The sequence below is a fragment of the Odocoileus virginianus genome, chromosome 12, assembly GCF_023699985.2.
Source record: "Odocoileus virginianus isolate 20LAN1187 ecotype Illinois chromosome 12, Ovbor_1.2, whole genome shotgun sequence".
NCBI classification, from domain to species: Eukaryota; Metazoa; Chordata; class Mammalia; order Artiodactyla; family Cervidae; genus Odocoileus; species Odocoileus virginianus.
This window is the reverse complement of record NC_069685.1, coordinates 58,966,968-58,986,625: the sequence shown is the minus strand read 5'-3', so window position 1 is coordinate 58,986,625 and position 19,658 is coordinate 58,966,968. Positions and strand designations below refer to the sequence as shown.

The 19,658-nt window shown below is 39.6% G+C and overlaps 1 protein-coding gene across 1 annotated transcript in view; it reads left to right on the top strand.

Moving 5' to 3' along the window:
• The window catches only part of SPPL3 (signal peptide peptidase like 3), a 99,929-nt gene that overhangs the window by 61,786 nt on the left and 18,485 nt on the right, over positions 1-19,658 (top strand). The window contains exon 2 of the mRNA XM_070475413.1: positions 5,543-5,620. Coding sequence (XP_070331514.1) covers positions 5,543-5,620 — 78 coding nt within the window. The remainder of the gene's footprint in view (positions 1-5,542; positions 5,621-19,658) is intronic.

Here is a 19,658-nt window from a genome sequence, read left to right as displayed (position 1 = left end):
TCTCTTTGCATTTCTGTAAGAACTACTTTTACTTCAGAGTGTAGAGTAATTCCTGTCTTTAATGTGAGTCCAGAGTCCCTGGAAACAGACACCTTGTTGGAGGGCCTGAGACATGATACATGCCTATTGATGCTTTGGTGGAGTCTGAACTATAGGATAGACTGTAAAGTAAGGTAGACCACAGGACTTTGATTTTAATTCATGTTCTGTATTTTATAATACTTTTTGTTAAAGGCTTTATGTAAAACTGCCATAGTGGTAGGTTGAGTTGAAAGTATATGAAATTTCAAGTAATACTGTGAAATAAATCATAACTTTTAATTATGTGAAATTTGGTACAGTTTGCAAAGTTAAAAGTTTTTTAAAGTTTTGTTGTAATATAGTTCATGGCATAATTTATGAGTCAGCTTTAGCCAGATTTCCTTAGTACAGATTTATTTGGAAAATAAAATGGTCCAGTATAGAAGAAAGCATTAAATGAAACCATGCATTTAGCTCTCTAGTGGGTAGTGTACAGGGCCAGGAAATGGAGATGAGAACTGGTAGTGCTAATCAGCCTCTTCATAAGATATTTTGCACATGGCCAAGACTTCACCTTGAAAAATAGATTGTGAAGAACATCAGTGACTCAGTATAGTTAGTCACACAGAGCAGAGCACAGGGGATCTGTGGAGGAGGGAAGGCTGGTTTAACAAAACTTCAACCCAGACTTATAGAAGTCTTAAGTGATGATGTCTCTGGAGAGTCTGTATTGATTTGACAGTTATAGCAAGGAAACAATAGTATCAGACTTAAGACTTGGAGTTTGACAAGTTTAAACATTTAATCTACCTTTTAGGGAATGACAATATGCTTCAGAATGTGAAGGGTACGAAAAAAGTCATCCAAGTAAAACACTAGCAAAAGAAAAGTCAAGTCCTCCTCCTACACACACACACACACACACACACACACACACACACACACACACACACGCTCGTTTCATGCTTTATAGATCAGGCTCTTAGTCATATGAAAAGCTACTCAATCTCACTTTAATTCACTTTGAAATTAATTGCATCACAAAAATAATTAACACAAATGAAAACCATATTGAAATATGAATCTTCATCTGTTAGATTGGTTAAAAAAAAATTCAAACGTTGGACAACAATCACTGTTGACAAGACTTTGGAAAACAGAGACGCTGGTCTGTTACTGGTCATAGTGCAAAATGGATAAAACCTCTCTGGTGGGCAGCTTGACCACATTTATCACGCTGCATTTCCTCCTCCATCCCACAACCTTATTATCAGGAACTTTATTCTCTGTAGATGTGTTATTTCTTGTGTGTGACTGTGAGTATAACTTACAAAACTCTTTATGACAGAATTGTAGCAGAATTTTTAGAAACAAAAGGGATTTGCTTTTTGAAAAAAAAAAATGTGGTATGTCCACACAGTGGAATACTATGCAGATGTTTAAAGAAAATAAAAATAAAGATCTCTGTGTGCTGATATGGAAAGATCTCTAGGCAGTATGGTAAAGGTGGGGGAGTACAGAGTAGTGTGTTTAATGGCCTTTCTTTTGTGTGAAGAAATGGTAAGAAGTAGTATGTTTATATTACATGTTTTAGAGGGCTCCTGAAGAAACTGATAAAAGTGGTTATGTAAAGAGGATATGGGGGAGGAGGTGAGGTGGAAGTGAGACTTATCAATGTGTACTATACATAGTTTTGATTTTTGTGCCATGTGAGCATATGACCTGTTCTCCCCGAAGATATTTTTTAACTTCTGGAAAACACTCCCTCTAAGGAGAAGTCATTTGTTTTGAGAATTTTGAAAGATGTGTGCAAAGATTATGGCAGAGCAAGAGATAACTTTAGAGTAAAGAGAAATTGAAATCAGTTTTCCTAATATAGGAAATGTACTGTTCCAGGTATCTCTTAGTGGGTAAGAGAGCTGATAGCTGGACAGAAGCTAATGAAGGGACTAGAGCGGCTGTCCACTGTCTGCTGCATCTTGCATCCCCTTTGCCGACTGAAATTTTAGGAAATTGTGGGTGCCCACTGTGGGGTGCTGTGGGACAGAACTTGTGACCCAGAAAATAAATGGCTGTATTCATTCACCTCTCATGTTTTTCATTGTCTCACCTTCTCAAAGACTGCTGTAAAAAAGAACATTTCCTTTGTGTGTGTGTGTGTGTGTGTGTGTGTGTGTGTGTGTGTGTGTGTGGAGGTTTTCAGAAAATATGCAAAAGCAGAAGAGTATAAGGAACCCCCATATACCTGTCATTCTAGTTTCAATAATTAAAAACAATCTCACCTTTAAAAAAAAAAAACACAACTATCCTTCCTGCCTTTTCTTATTCCTGGAATATTTTAAAGCAAGCCTTATATCATTTTACCCAGAAATACTTCAGCATGTATCTTTAATAACTAAATAGAAAAAAATTTGACAGTATAGGCCACAGTGTCTTACTGTGAAACTTCATTTTATGTCCTGGGTTTTTTTAGAAAGGTTAAAGGAAACTTATCCTTCTCTGTGTTCATCTGTCTTTTCCTCTTCACTGGTATAATTTCCAGTCAACATACAAGAAAGGTTGAGTATCTCCTGTCTTTAAAAATAAGACTTCCCTTACCTTACATTCCCCTCTAGCTGCTATTTCCTTTGAAACTGTACTTTTCAAAAAGCTATCTCCATTTCCTTGCCTTTAACTTCTCAGCCAGTTCCAACCTGACTCCTGTCCCCACCGCTCACTCCATTAAAGCTGTTCTTGCTAAAGTCATCAGTGACTCACACATTAAATAAACCCAGTGACTCTGCAGTTTTCATCTTACTTGACATCTCAGCCACCTTCAACACTCACGAGCTCTCCCTCCTAATACAAGCAGTGAACACTGAGTAATTACTGGGTTCAGCTCTGTGTGTGAGTTCTCATTTCATTCTTTTTTTAAGCAATTTGTTTTACTAATGTAGAACTTTGTCTTAATCTTAATTCTGTAAAATTGTATTTGTTTGTTTATTTTGGGCTGTGCAGGGTCTTGGTTGCTGTGTGGGCTCCCTCTGGTTGTGGCAGGCAGAGCCTGCTCTCCCTTGCGGTGCGCGGACTTCTCAATGCAGTGGCCTCTCTCGTTGCAGAGCATGGGCTCTAGGGCGCCAGGGCTTCATTAGCTGTGTCTCTCGGGATCTAGACCCAGGCTCAGTAGTTGTGGCACAGGCTTAATTGCCACACAGCATGTGGGATCTTCCCGGCCAGGGATCAAACCCACGTCTCCTGCATTGGCAGGCGGATTCTTTACCACTGAGCCACCAGGGAAAGCTTCATTTAATCCTTTGACAGCTCTTTGAGTGAGGTGTTGTCATTATCCTCATTTTACAGATGGGAACTAGTTAAAGCTTAGAGAGGTTAACTCTCTAAAGTTAACTAACCTTAGAGTGGTCAGCTGCGGGTCGGGTAGAGCAGTTTTAAGTTCAGGCACCATCTCATCTGATGCCTGTTTGGAAGCACTTCACCTTACTATCCTGGGTCGTCTTCCTCTGTCTCAGTCTTACTATGTTTTCTTTGCAGCTCCTCCTTCTTCCTGATCTTTAGATTTCTGGCTTTTCGGGCTTTCATCCTGGGTCCTCCTCTTGGGCACACCCGTGGCTTCAGTTGCCATGCGCAGGGTCATGAGCTCCCGGTCTGTGTCCTTAGCGTAGAGCTGCTTCTGAACTCTGGACCCAGAGAGCCAGCTGCTCCTCGGCACATTGGGAACTTGACTCTGCTCCTCCTATTGTTGTTTCCTTTTTGTCCAGATGGTGCAGCCATCCACCAGCTGCCTAGCAGAAACCTGGGGTCCTCTCTTAGCTCTCCTAAACAGTCACCACGTCCTGTTTTATTGGGTCTAGTGTCTCTCATCTACCTCCCTAAGGAGACCCCCCCACCCCCACTTGGGTAGGCTCCACCTGTTACACATTCTCGGGGTATCCTGCACTTGTCTTCCTCCCCTTTATAACATCTTCAGCAGTTACATTCACTTGCTTATGTTAGCTTTTTGTTTTCATCCCTTTAGACCAAACTTTAATTTTTAAATTCCTTTTAAAAGACATTAAGAGACAGGACCAAGACAACCTTATTTTTTATTCCATCCCCGGGGACTGGCAGAGTGCCAGGCACAGAATCATTAAATATTTGATGAATGAAAAGAGGAAGAAAAATTTGTTCTGGGAAAATCCCTAACATGAATGGGTACTCGGAAGGGTGAATTTCTGAAGACAGACTTGAAAACATTGGGACTTGCCTGGCATTCCAGTGGTTAGGACTCCGAGCTTTCACTGCAGGGCATCCAGCCTTGAATCCTGGTTGGGGAACTAAGATCCTGCATGCCACATGGTGTGGCCAAAAAGAAATTTTTTTTTTGCTCTGATAGTCAAGCCATAGAAGGGAGCTAAGGAATTGGCATTACAGTTAAGAGAAATAGGGTATTTATTTTTGTTGTTCAGTCGCTTAGTTGTGTCCAACTCTTTGTGACCCCGTGGACTGCAGCATGCCAGGCTTCCCTGTCCTTCATTGTCTCCTGGAGTTTGCTCAAATTCATGTCCTAGGCAATATTGTTCTTTGCAGCACTGACTTTACTTTCACCACCAGACTCATGCACAACTGAGCATCATTTACATTTTGGCCCAGCTGCTTCATTCTTTCTGGAGCTATTAGTAATTACCCCCTGCTCTTCCCAGTAGCATATAGGACACCTTCCAACCTGGGGGGCTCATCTTCTGGTGTCATGTCATTTTGCCTTCTCATATAATTTGTGGGGTTCTCTTGGCAAGAATACTGTAGAGTGGGTTGCCATTGCCTCCTCCAGTGGACCACGTTTTGGCAGTACTCTTCACTATGACCCGTCCATCCTGGGTGGCCCTGCACAGCATGGCTCTTAGCTTCACTGAGTTACACAGGCCCCTTCATCACAGGGCTGTGATCCGTGAAAGGGAGGTTATTGGGGAAGTGGAAGTTGTGGGACTTTCTGACTGCTGTCATAATGTGGGAAGGAAGGGAAGAGGGTGTCAGGAATGCTGAAGGAATCATGATATGCCTTGAGAGGGTCAGGTATGAAGGGAAGAACAACGACGTAAGTTTTCAACCTGTTGACTTTCAAGAACCCTCTGTGGGATACCCACATGAAGAGAACCAATAGGCAGTTTAAAAAAAAAATGAAACTAGAATCCAGGAGAGACACGAGCTTTACTTTATTACTGGTAATTCACAAGGAAGGAGCTGGTAGATATTTTGGTACTTGGGAGTGGAAGCACATGTGTGTATTATACCGAGACGGGATTTTTACATTGATACCATTGAATCCCCAGTGAAGGCTAACTAATAAAAACTCTGAATCTGTACATTTACTTTTTATGCTAAACTACCAGATCTGTGTTTCAGTTAATATTTTCTTCATGCCAATTTATACCTTTTTTCCTTCTTAGACAAAAATAAAACTTGGTGGAGTTTATAGAACTCCATTAGACTGTAAATTCCATTAGTTTGCTGCCATGTGTTAAATTTTTTTTCCTCTTTTTTTCTCTAGGGCCTATTCCCTGGTGGATTCCAGTCAAGTGTCTACTTTTCTGATTTCCATTCTACTTATAGTCTATGGTAGTTTCAGGTAAGATGCTCTCAAAATGGGATTGATTTCTGTTGGAGGTGGAAGGCGCGTTGTTCTGGGTATTGGGACCAGAATTTATTGCTTCTTTGAAGAGAAACATGACTTTAACAGGAATTGAGTTGAACAGGATAATTCTGATGTTTATTCTTTGGTTGGCTGTTATAACACTTCTTGGTTTTGCTTCTGGCTTTGGCATTTTAATGCAAATAAGTGAAAACTGATTGCTTAAATTCTGGTTCTGGGGGAAAAATGATTCACATTAAGTATATTCATTGAGAGAGTTAAGGAGAGAGTCCTTGAGAGTGATTCTGCAGTGTCTCAAAGGGACAGAATGTTCTTCTTAATTAAAAAAAAAAAAAAAAGGCATTGACCTGTGTTGAGCCATATATGAAATTGCCAATAGATAGTCAGCTTTTTTGACATACATATGTAGTTTCATAAGGTTCAGGCTACTATTACAAGAATTGTGCACAGTTGCGTTTACCAAGTATCCTCTGTGCTGACCTTAGGAATGCTGAGACTGGATCTTCTTGAAGTTCCCATCCTAGCAGACAGCCATAGAAATACAAAGATAAGGAAGCTAGATACTCACTCCCTTCTTCTTTTCACAATTCTTACTTTAGAGAAATCTTAGTGGTTGTATAACTGATAGTTTTGTGGTGGATACATTTAAGAATGAAGGCTGCCTGGGAAATTTTAAATTGAGAACTTGAAAGGGAGCAGCAGTGATAAAGGAAATAAGCTTAAGGTTTTGAATTAGCCAGTATTATATTTGGATTTTAATGAGTATTTGGTAAAATCACAGACTTCCAGACTTTATCTCAGCATTGAGTAGAACAAGTAAAATACTGTTGATAATTTCAGTATCAGTTGATAAATGTTTCACTCATTGAGACTTCTGCTGAGAATCCTAGGTTCCTAGCCACCCTTAGGAAGCGTCAGTCAAGCCAGAGCAGCTTAGAACCTCATCAGCATGATCCTGTACTTTTTGTTATCTCTGTGCTTTAGACAAATTTTTGTTTTTTTTCTTCTTGAGTATATAATAACATTTCAGAAGTTGTTATAATTTAAAAAAAAAATTTAGACTCACAGCTCTGAAACTCCTTTTGTTAGTTCAAATGACATTTTATTTGGCATGTACTTATATACTAAGCAGTCCCCAACCTTTTCGGCACCAGGGACCAGTTTCATAGAGGACAATTTTCCCACAGACCTTGGCAGAGTGAGGGGGCTGAGGGTGGTTTCTGGATGGTTCTCATAAGGAGCATGCAGCCTGTATCATTCAGATGCACAGTTCACAATAAGTTTTGCACTTCTACGAGAATCTAATGCTGCCACTGACCAGACAGGAGGCGGAGCTCAGGCGGTAATGGGAGTGATGACCTAGTGCAGCCAGAAAAAAAATCTTTTCATGGTAGCAGAAACAAAAACTGCAGTAGTCAGTGAGTAAAACTGCTAGAGTGATTTCCTTGATTCTTGCTTTAATGTAAACGAGGGATAGCTGAATGAAGAACTGACCTATTACTTATTTGGACCTGGATTGCTTGATGAAAATACAGGGAATTCATTCGGGCACAGCCAGCTGGTACCCTGTTGTTGTTCAGTCAGTCAGTCATGTCCGACTCTTTGCAACCTCATGGACTTCAGCACGCCAGGCTTACCTGTCCTTCCCCATCTCCTGGAGCTTGCTCAGACTCATGTCTGTTGAGTCAGTGATGCCATCCAACCATCTCATCCTCTGTCGTCCCCTTCTCCTCTCGCCTTCAATCTTTCCTAGCATCAGGGTCTTTTCCAGTGAGTCAGTTCTTCACATCAGTTGGCCAAAGTACTGGAGTTTCAGTTTCAGCATCAGTCCTTCTAATGAATATTCAGGACTGATTTCTTTAGGATTGACTGGTTGGATCTCCTTGCAGTCCAAGGGACTCACCAGAGTCTTCTCCAACACCACAGTTCAAAAGCATCAATTCTTTGGCACTCAGCCTTCTTTATGGCCCAACTCTCACATCCCTACATGACTACTGAAAAAACCATAGCTTTGACTAGATGGACCTTTGTTGGCAAAGTAATGTCTCTGCTTTATATGCTGTCTAGGTTGGTCATAGCTTTTCTTCCAAGGAGCAAGCATCTTTTAATTTCATGGCTGCAGTCACCATCTGCAGTGATTTTGGAGCCCAAGAAAATAAAGTCTGCCACTGTTTCCATTGTTTCCCCATCTATTTGCCATGAAGTGATGGAACCAGATGCTATATCTTCTTTTTTTGAATGTTGAGCTTTAAGCCAACTTTTTCACTCTCCTCTTTCACTTTCATCAAGAGGCTCTTTAGCTCCTCTTAGCTTTCTGCCACTAGGGTGGTCATCTGCATATCTGAGGTTATTCATATTTCTTCTGGCAATCTTGATTCCAGCTTGTGGAATCATTCAACCTGGCATTTCACATGATGTACTCTGTATATAAGTTATACAGGCAGGGTGACAGTATATACCTTTGATGTACTCCTTTCCCAATTTGGAGCCAGTCCATTGTTCCATGTCCAGTTCTAACTATTGCTTCTTGACCTGCATTATAGGTTTCTCAGGAGGCAGGTCAGGTGGTCTGGTATTCCCATATCTTGAAGAATTTTCCACAGTTTGATGTGATCCACACAAACAAAGGCTTTAGAATACTCAGTGAAGCAGAAGTAGATGTTTTTTTGGAATTCTCTTTTTCTATGATCCAGTGGATCTCTGGTTCCTCTGCCTTTTCTAAATCCAGCTTCAACATCTGGAAGTTCTCAGTTCATGTACTGTTGAAGCCTAGCTTGGAGAATTTTGAGCATTACTTTGCTAGCGTGTGAAATGAGTGCCATTGTGCGGTAGTTTGAACATTCTTTGACGTTGCCTTTCTTTGGGACTGGAATGAAAATTGACCTTTTCCAGTCCTGTGGCCACTGCTGAGTTTTCCAAATTTGCTGGCATTATTGAGTGCAGCACTTTCACAGCATCATCCTTTAGGATTTGCAGTTGCTCAGCTGGAATTCCATTACCTCTGCTAGCTTTGTTCGTAGTGATGCTTCCTAAGGCCCACTTGACTTCAGACTCCAGGATGTCTGGCTCTAGGTGAGTGATCACACAATCATGGTTATCTGGGTCATTAAGATCTTTTTGTATAGTTCTTCTGGGTATCCTAGGGTGCTAAATGATGCTTACTAGTCCATCTTGCTGTCTGACTTCTGCTGTTTCTACCAGTTTGGATGCTTCTCAGATGTTGTGAGTGACTTCTGTTTGTTACTCTGAGGGGGTCGTTTAGAGATGTATGATTGTAATTGGCTACTAGAAATTTTTTTGGTTAGACATTGACTTTATAAAGAAACCTGATGAAGAAAATAGCTAATGTTTTACTGAACATTTATGTTCCACATACAGTGCTAAATGCTTTACCTAAAGTCTCATTTAATCCTTATATCAAGTCAACAGAATAGATACTGTTATTCCCACTTTATAAATGAGGAAACTAGGGCCCAGAAATGTTATGTAGCTCACCCAAGTATTAAGTGATGAAGCTGGGATTTAAACTCAGGCAGTATTCTACTGCTGCTGGCTATTGAGAACAATACCATTTCATTTGTGAAGCAAATAAGTTGATCTGATAGTAAAGTCAGAAGAAATGAGAAGTTTCTTAAAAACCCCTTTTTGTGATTTTTTTTTTTCTTCAGTGGTTCTCCGACTGTAAGAATCAGCTGGGGAAGGTTGTTCGGTAGGCTTAGGATGGGAGCACTGTACTCCAGCCTCTTTCAGGTGACCTGCACACTGGATAAACTCTTTCCTTTATTGCGCATTGTTGGCTCTTCACTGCTGGTGGCACTCTATGGACCCACCCTTTGGTACATTTGTAACCTTTTACAGTTCTATTGAAGCTCTCCTGAGGTTCTCAGAGTCTCCATTTTTTGCCAAGTCAAAAACGTTTCCTCTCAGTCTTCATCCTTGCTAAGCCTTGATGGTTTTACCACCACTTCTTACTGCAGATTTCTCCTCCCTTGGCCTCTGCTTTCATGTGGCCTTCCATATAGGACTTGCACAAGAAATGCCTCTTGAATTTGATTAGCCCTATCCCTGTTGTCTCTCCCGATGACCAGCCAAATGTTCTTACCTCTTCTGATTTAGGACCATAAAAAATACATTATTTGCTTATTTAAATAATACATTTTATTTAGAGCTCTGAAGACATGGAGAAAATCATAAAACACAAGGTGAAAGGTTTGTGCACTGTACTGGTTATTTTCCCCCAGGCTTTCACATTGCTAAGTACAGAGGGGAGAACTGTGCCAAATAAAACTAGATTTTAAAGCCCCAAACAAATCCTCAATCTAAGAGCCCTTATATTTGCCATCCCTTGGCTGAGCTCTGCTTGCTAGACTTTCTGTGTTACTTAAAGATGACATCTGATCTCCTTAATCTTTCCAGCTGCTCAGGGGGAGAAAATAGCATAATTACTCATGTAATAAGTATTTCCCCACAGCCTTTGACAAACCAACAGGAAAACATTAATGGAGGGGCAGGGGAGGTGAAAGGGGCCATTCAGATGGGCAGAGGGACTCAGGAATCACAGTATGAGATAGTTTAGAATTTTTTTAGGCAGCTTATTACTGTTACGACACTTGAGTTCTATCCCCACAGGAATCACAGACAAAAGAACAGCAGGTTTGAAGTAGATCTAAAAGGAAATCAAAAGGAAGATATACTTTATAATTGATAAAAAGGTAATACATAAATATAATACAGATGCATCTCTTTATGTAAAGTTACTATATAAGGGAACAATGGAACTTTATTATAGAGTAACTACTACCTTTTTTTAAGGCAAGCACCTCCCTGTGCTTTCTTTCATTTCGAGGGTAGTTTATTTGCTTATACCCAAACCTACTCTAGGAAGACAGTGCAGAGATGATAAGGAATGTACTTTATATGATTTTTTTACCTTCATACCAAATGCATGTAACTATAAAGTTAGACCAGGTTAACCAAAATAAGTCTTATTATGGTTCACAAACCAGCTCACCATGAGCCATGCTGTGTAGGGCCACCCAAGATGGACGGGGTGGGGTCATGGTAGAGAGTTCTGACAAAACGTAGTCCACTGGAAAGGGGAATGGCAAACCACCTCAGTATTCTTGCCTTGAGAGCCCCATGAACACTATGAAAAGGCAAAAAGATAGGACACTGAAAGATGAACTCCCCGGGTCGGTAGATGCACAATATGCTGATGGAGATCAGTGGAGAAATAACTCCAGAAAGAATGAAGAGACGGAGCCAAAGCAAAAACAACACTCAGCTGTGGGTGTGACTGGTGATGGAAGTAAAGTCCGATGCTGTAAAGAGCAGTATTGCATAGGAACCTGGAATGTTAAGTCCATGAATCAAGGCAAATTGAAAGTGATCAAACAGGAGATGTCAAGAGTGAACATCAACATTTTAGGAATCAGCGAACTAAAATGGACTGGAATGGGTGAATTTAACTCAGCTGACCATTATATCTACTACGGTGGGCAAGAATCCCTTAGAAGAAATGGAGTAGCCATCATAGTCAACAAACGAGTCCGAAATGCAGTACTTGGATGCAGTCTCAAAAACGACAGAATAATCTCTGTTCATTTCCAAGGCAAACCATTCAATATCACAGTAATCCAAGTCTGTGCCCTGACCAGTAATGCTGAAGAAGTTGAAGTTGAACGGTTCTATGAAGACTTAAAAGACCTTGTGGAACTAACACTCAAAAAATATATCCTTTTCATTATAGGGGACTGGAATACAGAAGGAGGAAGTCAAGAGATACCTGGAGTAACAAGCAAGTTTGGCCTTGGGAGTACAAAATGAAGCAGGACAAAGGCTAACAGAGTTGCCAAGAGAATGCACTGGTCATAGTAAACACCCTCTTCCAACAACACAAGAGAAGACTCTACACATGGACATCACCAGATAGTCAACACCAAAATCATATTGACTATATTCTTTGCAGCCAAAGATGGAGAAACTTTATTCAGTCAGCAAAAACAAGACTGGGAGCTGACTGTGGCTCAGATCATGAACTCCTTATTGCAGAACTCAGACTTAAATTGAATAAAGTAGGGAAAACCACTAGACCATTCAGGTATGACCTAAATCAAATCCCTTACAATTATATGGTGGAAGTGACAAACAGATTCAAGGGATTAGATCTGATAGAGTGCCTGAAGAACTATGGACGGGGTTTCATGACATTGTACAGGACACAGCGGTCAAAACCATCCCCAAGAAAAAGAAATGCAAAAAGGCAAAATGGTTTTCTGAGGAGGCCTTACAAATAGCTGAGAAGAGGAGAGAAGCAAAAGGCAAGGAGAAAAGGAAAGATATACCCATTTGAATGCAGAGTTCCAGAGAACAGCAAGGAGAGATAAGAAAGCCTTCCTCAGTGATCAGTGCAAAGAATTAGAGGAAAACAATAGAATGGGAAAGACTAGTGATCTCTTCAAGAAAATCAGAGATACCAAGGGAACATTTCATGCGAAGATGGGCACAATAAAGGACAGAAATATCCTTGATTTTTAATATCAAGGATATTTCTAATATTCTTGACCTAATATCAAGAAGAGGTGGTAAGAATACACAGAAGAGCTATACAAAAAAGGTCTTCATGACCCAGATGATCTCAATGGTGTGATCACTCACCTAGAGCCAGAGGTGCTGGAGTCCGAAGTCAAGCAGGCCTTAGGAAGCATCACTATGAACAAAGCTAGTGGCGGTGATGGAATTCCAGCTGAACTTTTTCACCTAAAAGATGATGCTGTGAAACTGCTGCACTCAATATGCCAGCAAATTTGGAAAACTCAGCAGCGGCCACAGGACTGGAAAAGGTCAAGTTTTCATTCCAGTCCCAAAGAAAGGCAATGCCAAAGAATGTTCAAACTACTGCATAATTGTACTCATTTCACACACTAGCAAAGTAATGCTCAAAATTCTCCAAGCCAGGCTTCAACAGTACATAAACCATTAACTTTCAGATGTTGAAACTGGATTTAGAAAAGGCAGAGGAACCAGAGATCAAATTGCCAACATTGGATCACAGAAAAAGCGAGAGAATTCCAGAAAAACATCTGTTTCTGCTTTATTGATTATGCCAAAGCCTTTGACCATATGGATCACAACAAACTGGAAAATTCTTAAAGAGATGGGAATACGAGACCACCTGACCTCCCTCCTGAAGAAATCTGTATGCAGGTCGAGAAGCAGCAGTTAGAACTGGACATGGAACAACAGACTGCTTCCAAGTAGGGAAAGGAGTACATCAAGGTTGGATATTATCATCCTCCTTATTTAACTCATAGGCAGAGTACATCATGCGAAATGCTGGGCTGGATGAAGCACAAGCAGGAATCAAGGTTGCCGGGAGAAATATCGATAACCTCAGATATGCAGATGACACTCCCTTAGTGGCAGAAAGCTAAGAGGAACTAAAGAGCCTCTTGATGAAAGTGAAAGAGGAGAGTGAAAAAGTTGGCTTGAAGCTCAACATTCAGAAAACCAAGATCATTGTATCTGGCCTCATAACTTCATGGCAAATAGATGGGGAAACAGTGGCAGACTTTATTTTGGGGGGCTCAGAAATCACTGCAGATGGTGACTGCAGTCATGAAATTAAAAGATGCTTGCTCCTTGGGAGAAAAGTTATGGTCATAGATAGCATATTAAAAAGCAGAGACATTACTTGCCAACAAAGGTCTGTCTAGTCAAATCATGGTTTTTCCAGTAGTTGTGTATGGATGTGACAGTTGGACTATATAAAAGAAAGCTGAGCGCCAAAGAATTGATGCTTTTGAACTGTGGTGTTGGAGAAGAATCTGGAGAGTCCCTTGGACTGCAAGGAGATCAAACCAGTCAATCCAAAAGGAAACCATTCTAATTTTTCTAGGAACACACATTTAGCTTATAGCAAAGTTCAACCATATAGTGTTTACCTTGACCAAGTGAATGCTCCCTTTCATTGTGCTTCCTTCCAATATTAGAATGATCAAAAAACATGGTATTCTTAAAATACTAAAATAAAAATTCCATTTTGCCTTTCTTCTCCAGTATTCATAATTGTATTCCATTATCAGAATTCAAACAGGTGAACAAGTATAACTTTCAGTAAATGTATTCTCAGCTCCCTTTTGCTTCCTGCAATTGTCAATTGTTTATTTTCACTCTGCCCTGTTCAAAAGTATTTCAGACCATTAAGTTTTTACAAGCTGTGATGAGATAAGGTAAATTAGAATGGGGCCAAAGAAAAGGTATGGGTGGGAAACAAAGTAGAGCCAAAAAAAAGTCTAAAAATGCATACTATAGTGGTCAACACCCCTCCTGGTGGTCCAGAGATGCACAGTAAGCTTTCTAGCAGCCAACTTTCAGAAGAAAGAAGGAAATTTAAAGCTTAACAATGTCCTGAATAAAAGAACCAAATTGTGCAGGTGAATTGCAGTTATTCTTGCTTTTAAGATCAGACATAGGTTTCTCCCAAAGACCCTCAGAAAGAAGATGCAACATTTTATTTCATAGCATTTCATAACAGACATTGATTGTTTTGTTGACTGAATTATAGTGCTCTTCAATATAACCTGGTGGCATTTCATGAAATTAGATTTCAGCAAAAGCAGTTTTGCCAAAATTGAGGAGACACAACCAGTAGCAGAAAGTTGTGGTCTAGATTGCTGGCTTACTGTGATCTAATGGTATCTAGAGAAATCAGTGGGTTATTAGTTCTTCAACTGATTATTGATCTCTTGATAAACATGGGCAGTGGTCCAGACATGTACTCTATGGCTGGCTGAATATAGGCCTCTTTGTCTTAACAGTTCTCACGGCACATTTACATTTTTATCACAACCTAGGAGCCTGAAACGGCCTAACTATAAGCCCACATTTCCCCTTGTCCCGAGCAAGCAGTGAAAGTTCTTATGGGCCCAGGACTTTCCCAGAAAATCCCCTGTAATTCAGTCTAGTACCTAAAGATACTAAAAGTTGATTTCCTTAAGTTGTATTCTTTACAGCTGACTCAGTTTTAGCCTGAAAGAACATTTAGAGCAAATATCACCCCAATAAAACCTTAGTAAAGCACTCAGAATGTTAAACTACTTCCTGATATAGTATCTCAATCAAACTATTGGGTTGGCAAAAAATTTGTTAAGAGTTTTTCCATAAGATGTTATGGGAAAACCCAAATGAACTTTTTGGCTAACCCAATACATTGAAGTGACCCAAAAATGCACAGTGGGATTTGTACTTGTATATCAACTTAAATTTAAAGAACGTTGATCCAACAGACAACACTGAAATACAAAGGATCATAAGAGACTACTACCAGCAGCTCTATGCCAATAAAATGGACAACTTGGAAGAAATGGACAAGTTCTTAGAGAAGTATACCTTTCCAAAACTGAACCAGGAAGAAATAGAAGATCTTAACAAAATGATCACAAGCAAGGAAATCGAAACTGTAATCAGAAATCTTCCAGCAAACAAAAGCCCAGGACCAGATGGCTTCACAGCTGAATTCTACCAAAAATTTAGAGAAGAGCTAACACCTATCTTACTCAAACTCTTCCAGAAAATTGCAGAAGGTAAACTTCCAAACTCATTCTATGAGGCCACCATCACCCTAATTCCAAAACCAGACAAAGATGCCACAAAAAAAGAAAACTACAGGCCAATATCACTGATGAACATAGATGCAAAAATCCTTAACAAAATTCTAGCAAACAGAATCCAACAACATATTAAAAAAATCATTCATCATGACCAAGTGGGCTTTATCCCAGGAATGCAAGGATTCTTTAATATCCGCAAATCAATCAATGTAATACACCACATTAACAAATTGAAAGATAAAAACCATATGATTATCTCAATAGATGCAGAAAAAGCCTTTGACAAAATTCAACATCCATTTATGATTAAAACTCTCCAGAAAGCAGGAATAGAAGGAACATACCTCAACATAATAAAAGCTATATATGACAAACCCGCAGCAAGCATCACCCTCAATGGTGAAAAATTGAAAGCATTTCCCCTGAAATCAGGAACAAGACAAGGGTGCCCACTCTCACCACTGCTATTCAACATAGTTTTGGAAGTTTTGGCCACAGCAATCAGGGCAGAAAAAGAAGTAAAAGGAATCCAGATAGGAAAAGAAGAAGTGAAACTCTCGCTGTTTGCAGATGACATGATCCTCTACATAGAAAACCCTAAGGACTCTACCAGAAAATTACTAGAGCTAATCAACGAATACAGTCAAGTTGCAGGATATAAAATTAACACACAGAAATCTCTTGCATTCCTATACACTAACAATGAGAAAACAGAGAAATTAAGGAAACAATACCATTCACCATTGCAGCAAAAAGAATAAAATACTTAGGAGTATATCTACCTAAAGAAACAAAAGACCTATACATAGAAAACTATAAAACACTGATGAAAGAAATCAAAGAGGACACAAGCAGATGGAGAAATATACCGTGTTCATGGATTGGAAGAATCAATATTGTCAAAATGGCCATACTACCTAAACTAATCTATAGATTCAATGCAATCCCTATCAAACTACCAACAGTATTTTTCACAGAACTAGAACAAATAATTTCACAATTTGTATGGAAATACAAAAAACCTCGAATAGCCAAAGTAATCCTGAGAAAGAAGAATGGAACTGGAGGAATCAATCTGCCTGACTTCAGACTCTACTACAAAGCCACAGTCATCAAGACAGTATGGTACTGGCACAAAGACAGAAATATAGATCAATGGAACAGAATAGAAAGCCCAGAGGTAAATCCACGAACCTATGGTCACCTTATCTTCGACAAAGGAGGCAAGGATATACAATGGAAAAAAGATAACTTCTTTAACAAGTGGTGCTGGGAAAACTGGTCAACCACCTGTAAAAGAATGAAACTAGAACACTTTCTAACACCATACACAAAAATAAACTCAAAATGGATTAAAGATCTAAATGTAAGACCAGAAATGATAAAACTCCTAGAGGAGAACATAGGCAAAACACTCTCCGACATAAATCACAGCAGGATCCTCTATGACCCACATCCCAGATTTTCAGAAATAAAAGCAAAAATAAACAAATGGGACCTAATGAAACTTAAAAGCTTTTGCACAACAAAGGAAACTATAAGCAAGGTGAAAAGACAGCCCTCAGATTGGGAGAAAATAATAGCAAATGAAGCAACAGACAAAGGATTAATCTCAAAAATATACAAGCAACTCCTCCAGCTCAACTCCAGAAAAATAAATGACCCAATCAAAAAATGGGCCAAAGAACTCAACAGACATTTCTCCAAGGAAGACATACAGATGGCTAACAAACACATGAAAAGATGCTCAACATCACTCATTATCAGAGAAATGCAAATCAAAACCACAATGAGGTACCATTATACGCCAGTCAGGATGGCTGCTATCCAAAAGTCTACAAGCAATAAATGCTGGAGAGGGTGTGGAGAAAAGGGAACCCTCTTACACTGTTGGTGGGAATGCAAATTAGTACAGCCACTATGGAAAACAGTGTGGAGATTTCTTAAAAAGCTGGAAATAGAACTGCCATATGACCCAGCAATCCCACTTCTGGGCATACACACCAAGGAAACCAGATCTGAAAGAGACACGTGCACCCCAATGTTCGTCGCAGCACTGTTTATAATAGCCAGGACATGGAAGCAACCCAGATGCCCATCAGCAGACGAATGGATGAGGAAGCTGTGGTACATATACACCATGGAATATTACTCAGCCATTAAAAAGAATTCATTTGAATCAGTTCTAATGAGATGGATGAAACTGGAGCCCATCATACAGAGCGAAGTAAGCCAGAAAGATAAAGACCATTACAGTATACTAACACATATATATGGACTTTAGAAAGATGATAACGATAACCCTATATGCAAAACAGAAAAAGAGACTCAGATGTTTAGAACAGACTTGTGGACTCTGGGAGAAGGCGAGGGTGGGATGTTTCAAAAGAACAGCATTGAAACATGTATATCTAGGGTGAAACAGATAACCAGCTCAGGTTGGGTACATGAGACAAGTGCTCGGGCCTGGTGCACTGGGAAGACCCAGAGGGATCGGGTGGAGAGGGAGGTGGGAGGGGGGACTGGGATGGGGAATACATGTAAATCCATGGCTAATTCATTTCAATGTATAACAAAAACTACTGTAATGATGTAAAGTAATTAGCCTCCAACTAATAAAAATTAAAAAAAATAATAAAAATAAAAAAAAAATAAAGAACGTTGATCAGTTGTCATTCTTTCTGACACTATTTATTTGGCAAACTCAGTTGTTGGTTATACCCCACCCAGTGCAAGATCAAAACTGTATCATCTTCCTGTAAAAGGTTACTTTTCTTGATGTTTGTCTCTCCTAAGGCAGGAATTGAGCCAAAAATTATATCAGATCGAGTTAACTCAAGGAGAACTATTCTTGGCTTTATTTAAATAGTTTTTTAAGTTATTTTTGGCTGTGTTGGGTCTTCATTGCTTTCAAGGGCTTTCTCTGCAGCAAGAGGGGGCTGCTGCATATTGCTGTGTGCTGTCTTCTCATTACGGCGGCTTTTCCTTGGAGCACAGATTTACAGTGCATGGGCTCAGCAGTCGCGGCTCCTGGGCCCTAGAGTGCTGGCTCAGCAGTTGCGGCTCCCAGGCTTAGCTGCTCCTTGGCATGTGGGACCTTCCCGGTCCAGGAATTGAACTTGTGTCTCCTGCATTGGCAGGTGGGTTCTTATCCACTGTGCCACCAGTAAGTCCCTATTTTTTTGTTTTTTAAAGGAAAAGGAGTTGTATGTATTGATGTGGAAATATATCCTTGGCATACTATCGAATGAAGATTAATTTGTGAAATGACAGCTGTGCAGTGTGGGTAACCATTACTGGACCCGTCACAGTAGCCTGGGATCTGTTAAACCTAGGTCCATGGATCTTGTTTTAGAAAGCTGGAATACATGTATCTTCATGTTTGAGCAAATATATGGGTCCTCACAGCCTTATTTAGCCAGACTTCTGTTTTGTGTAATAGTGACCCATGGTAATGTTTGACAGGGCAAAGCCAAAAAAAAAAAAAGAAAAATTTACTACAATGTTAAATACAAAAGGTTTTTTTTTTTCTTATTTAAAATTCTTTATAGAAGATAATGGATTGTATAAACAAAAATAATAATATAGTATGGTGTTCATAGCATGACATTTAAAAATGCACGGTAATAGTAGTACAGGTGTTAAGAGGGAAATAAACATAAACTGTTGTCAGGTTTTAATACTATAAATGAAGTACTGCCATATAACTTGAAGGTAGGCTGTGTTGATTAAAGACGTACACTATAAACTTTACCACAGCCGGTAAAATAAAAGAACAAAGAGTTATAGCTAATAAGACAACAAAGGAAATAAAACAGTCATTAAAAAATACTGTAACAAAATACTTAAACAAAAAGTAACACTCTTCAGTGTAGCAAACAAGACATCAAGAAGGAAGTGAAAAATATTTTAATTTCAATCCAAAAGAAGGCAGGTACAGGGGAGCAACAAAAACCTAATCTCCAACCTAATCATAACAAAAAACCATGTTAAATGAAACTGGCCTAAAAACTCCAATTAGAAGACAAGTGTTGGTAGATTGCATGAAAAAGTAAGATCCAATTACATGATACTAGAGAAAGTACACTATAAAGCCAGGAAAAGGATTTAGGGTAAAAGAGTGGGAAAAGATAGAGCTTAATATTCATCAGAAGAAAGCTCGAGTGGCTGTACTGATGTCAGACAAAGCAACTTTCAGAGCAGGTAATATTACCACAGACAGAAATCCTTATTTCATAATGATAAAAAGTGAAGAAAAAAGTTGCTCAGTCGTGTCCAACTCTTTGCGACCCCATGGACTGGGACCTACCAGGCTTCTCCGTCCATGGGATTTTCCAGGCAAGAATATTGAAGTGGGTTGCCATTTCCTTCTCCAATAATGATAAAAGGGATCAGTTAAGCAA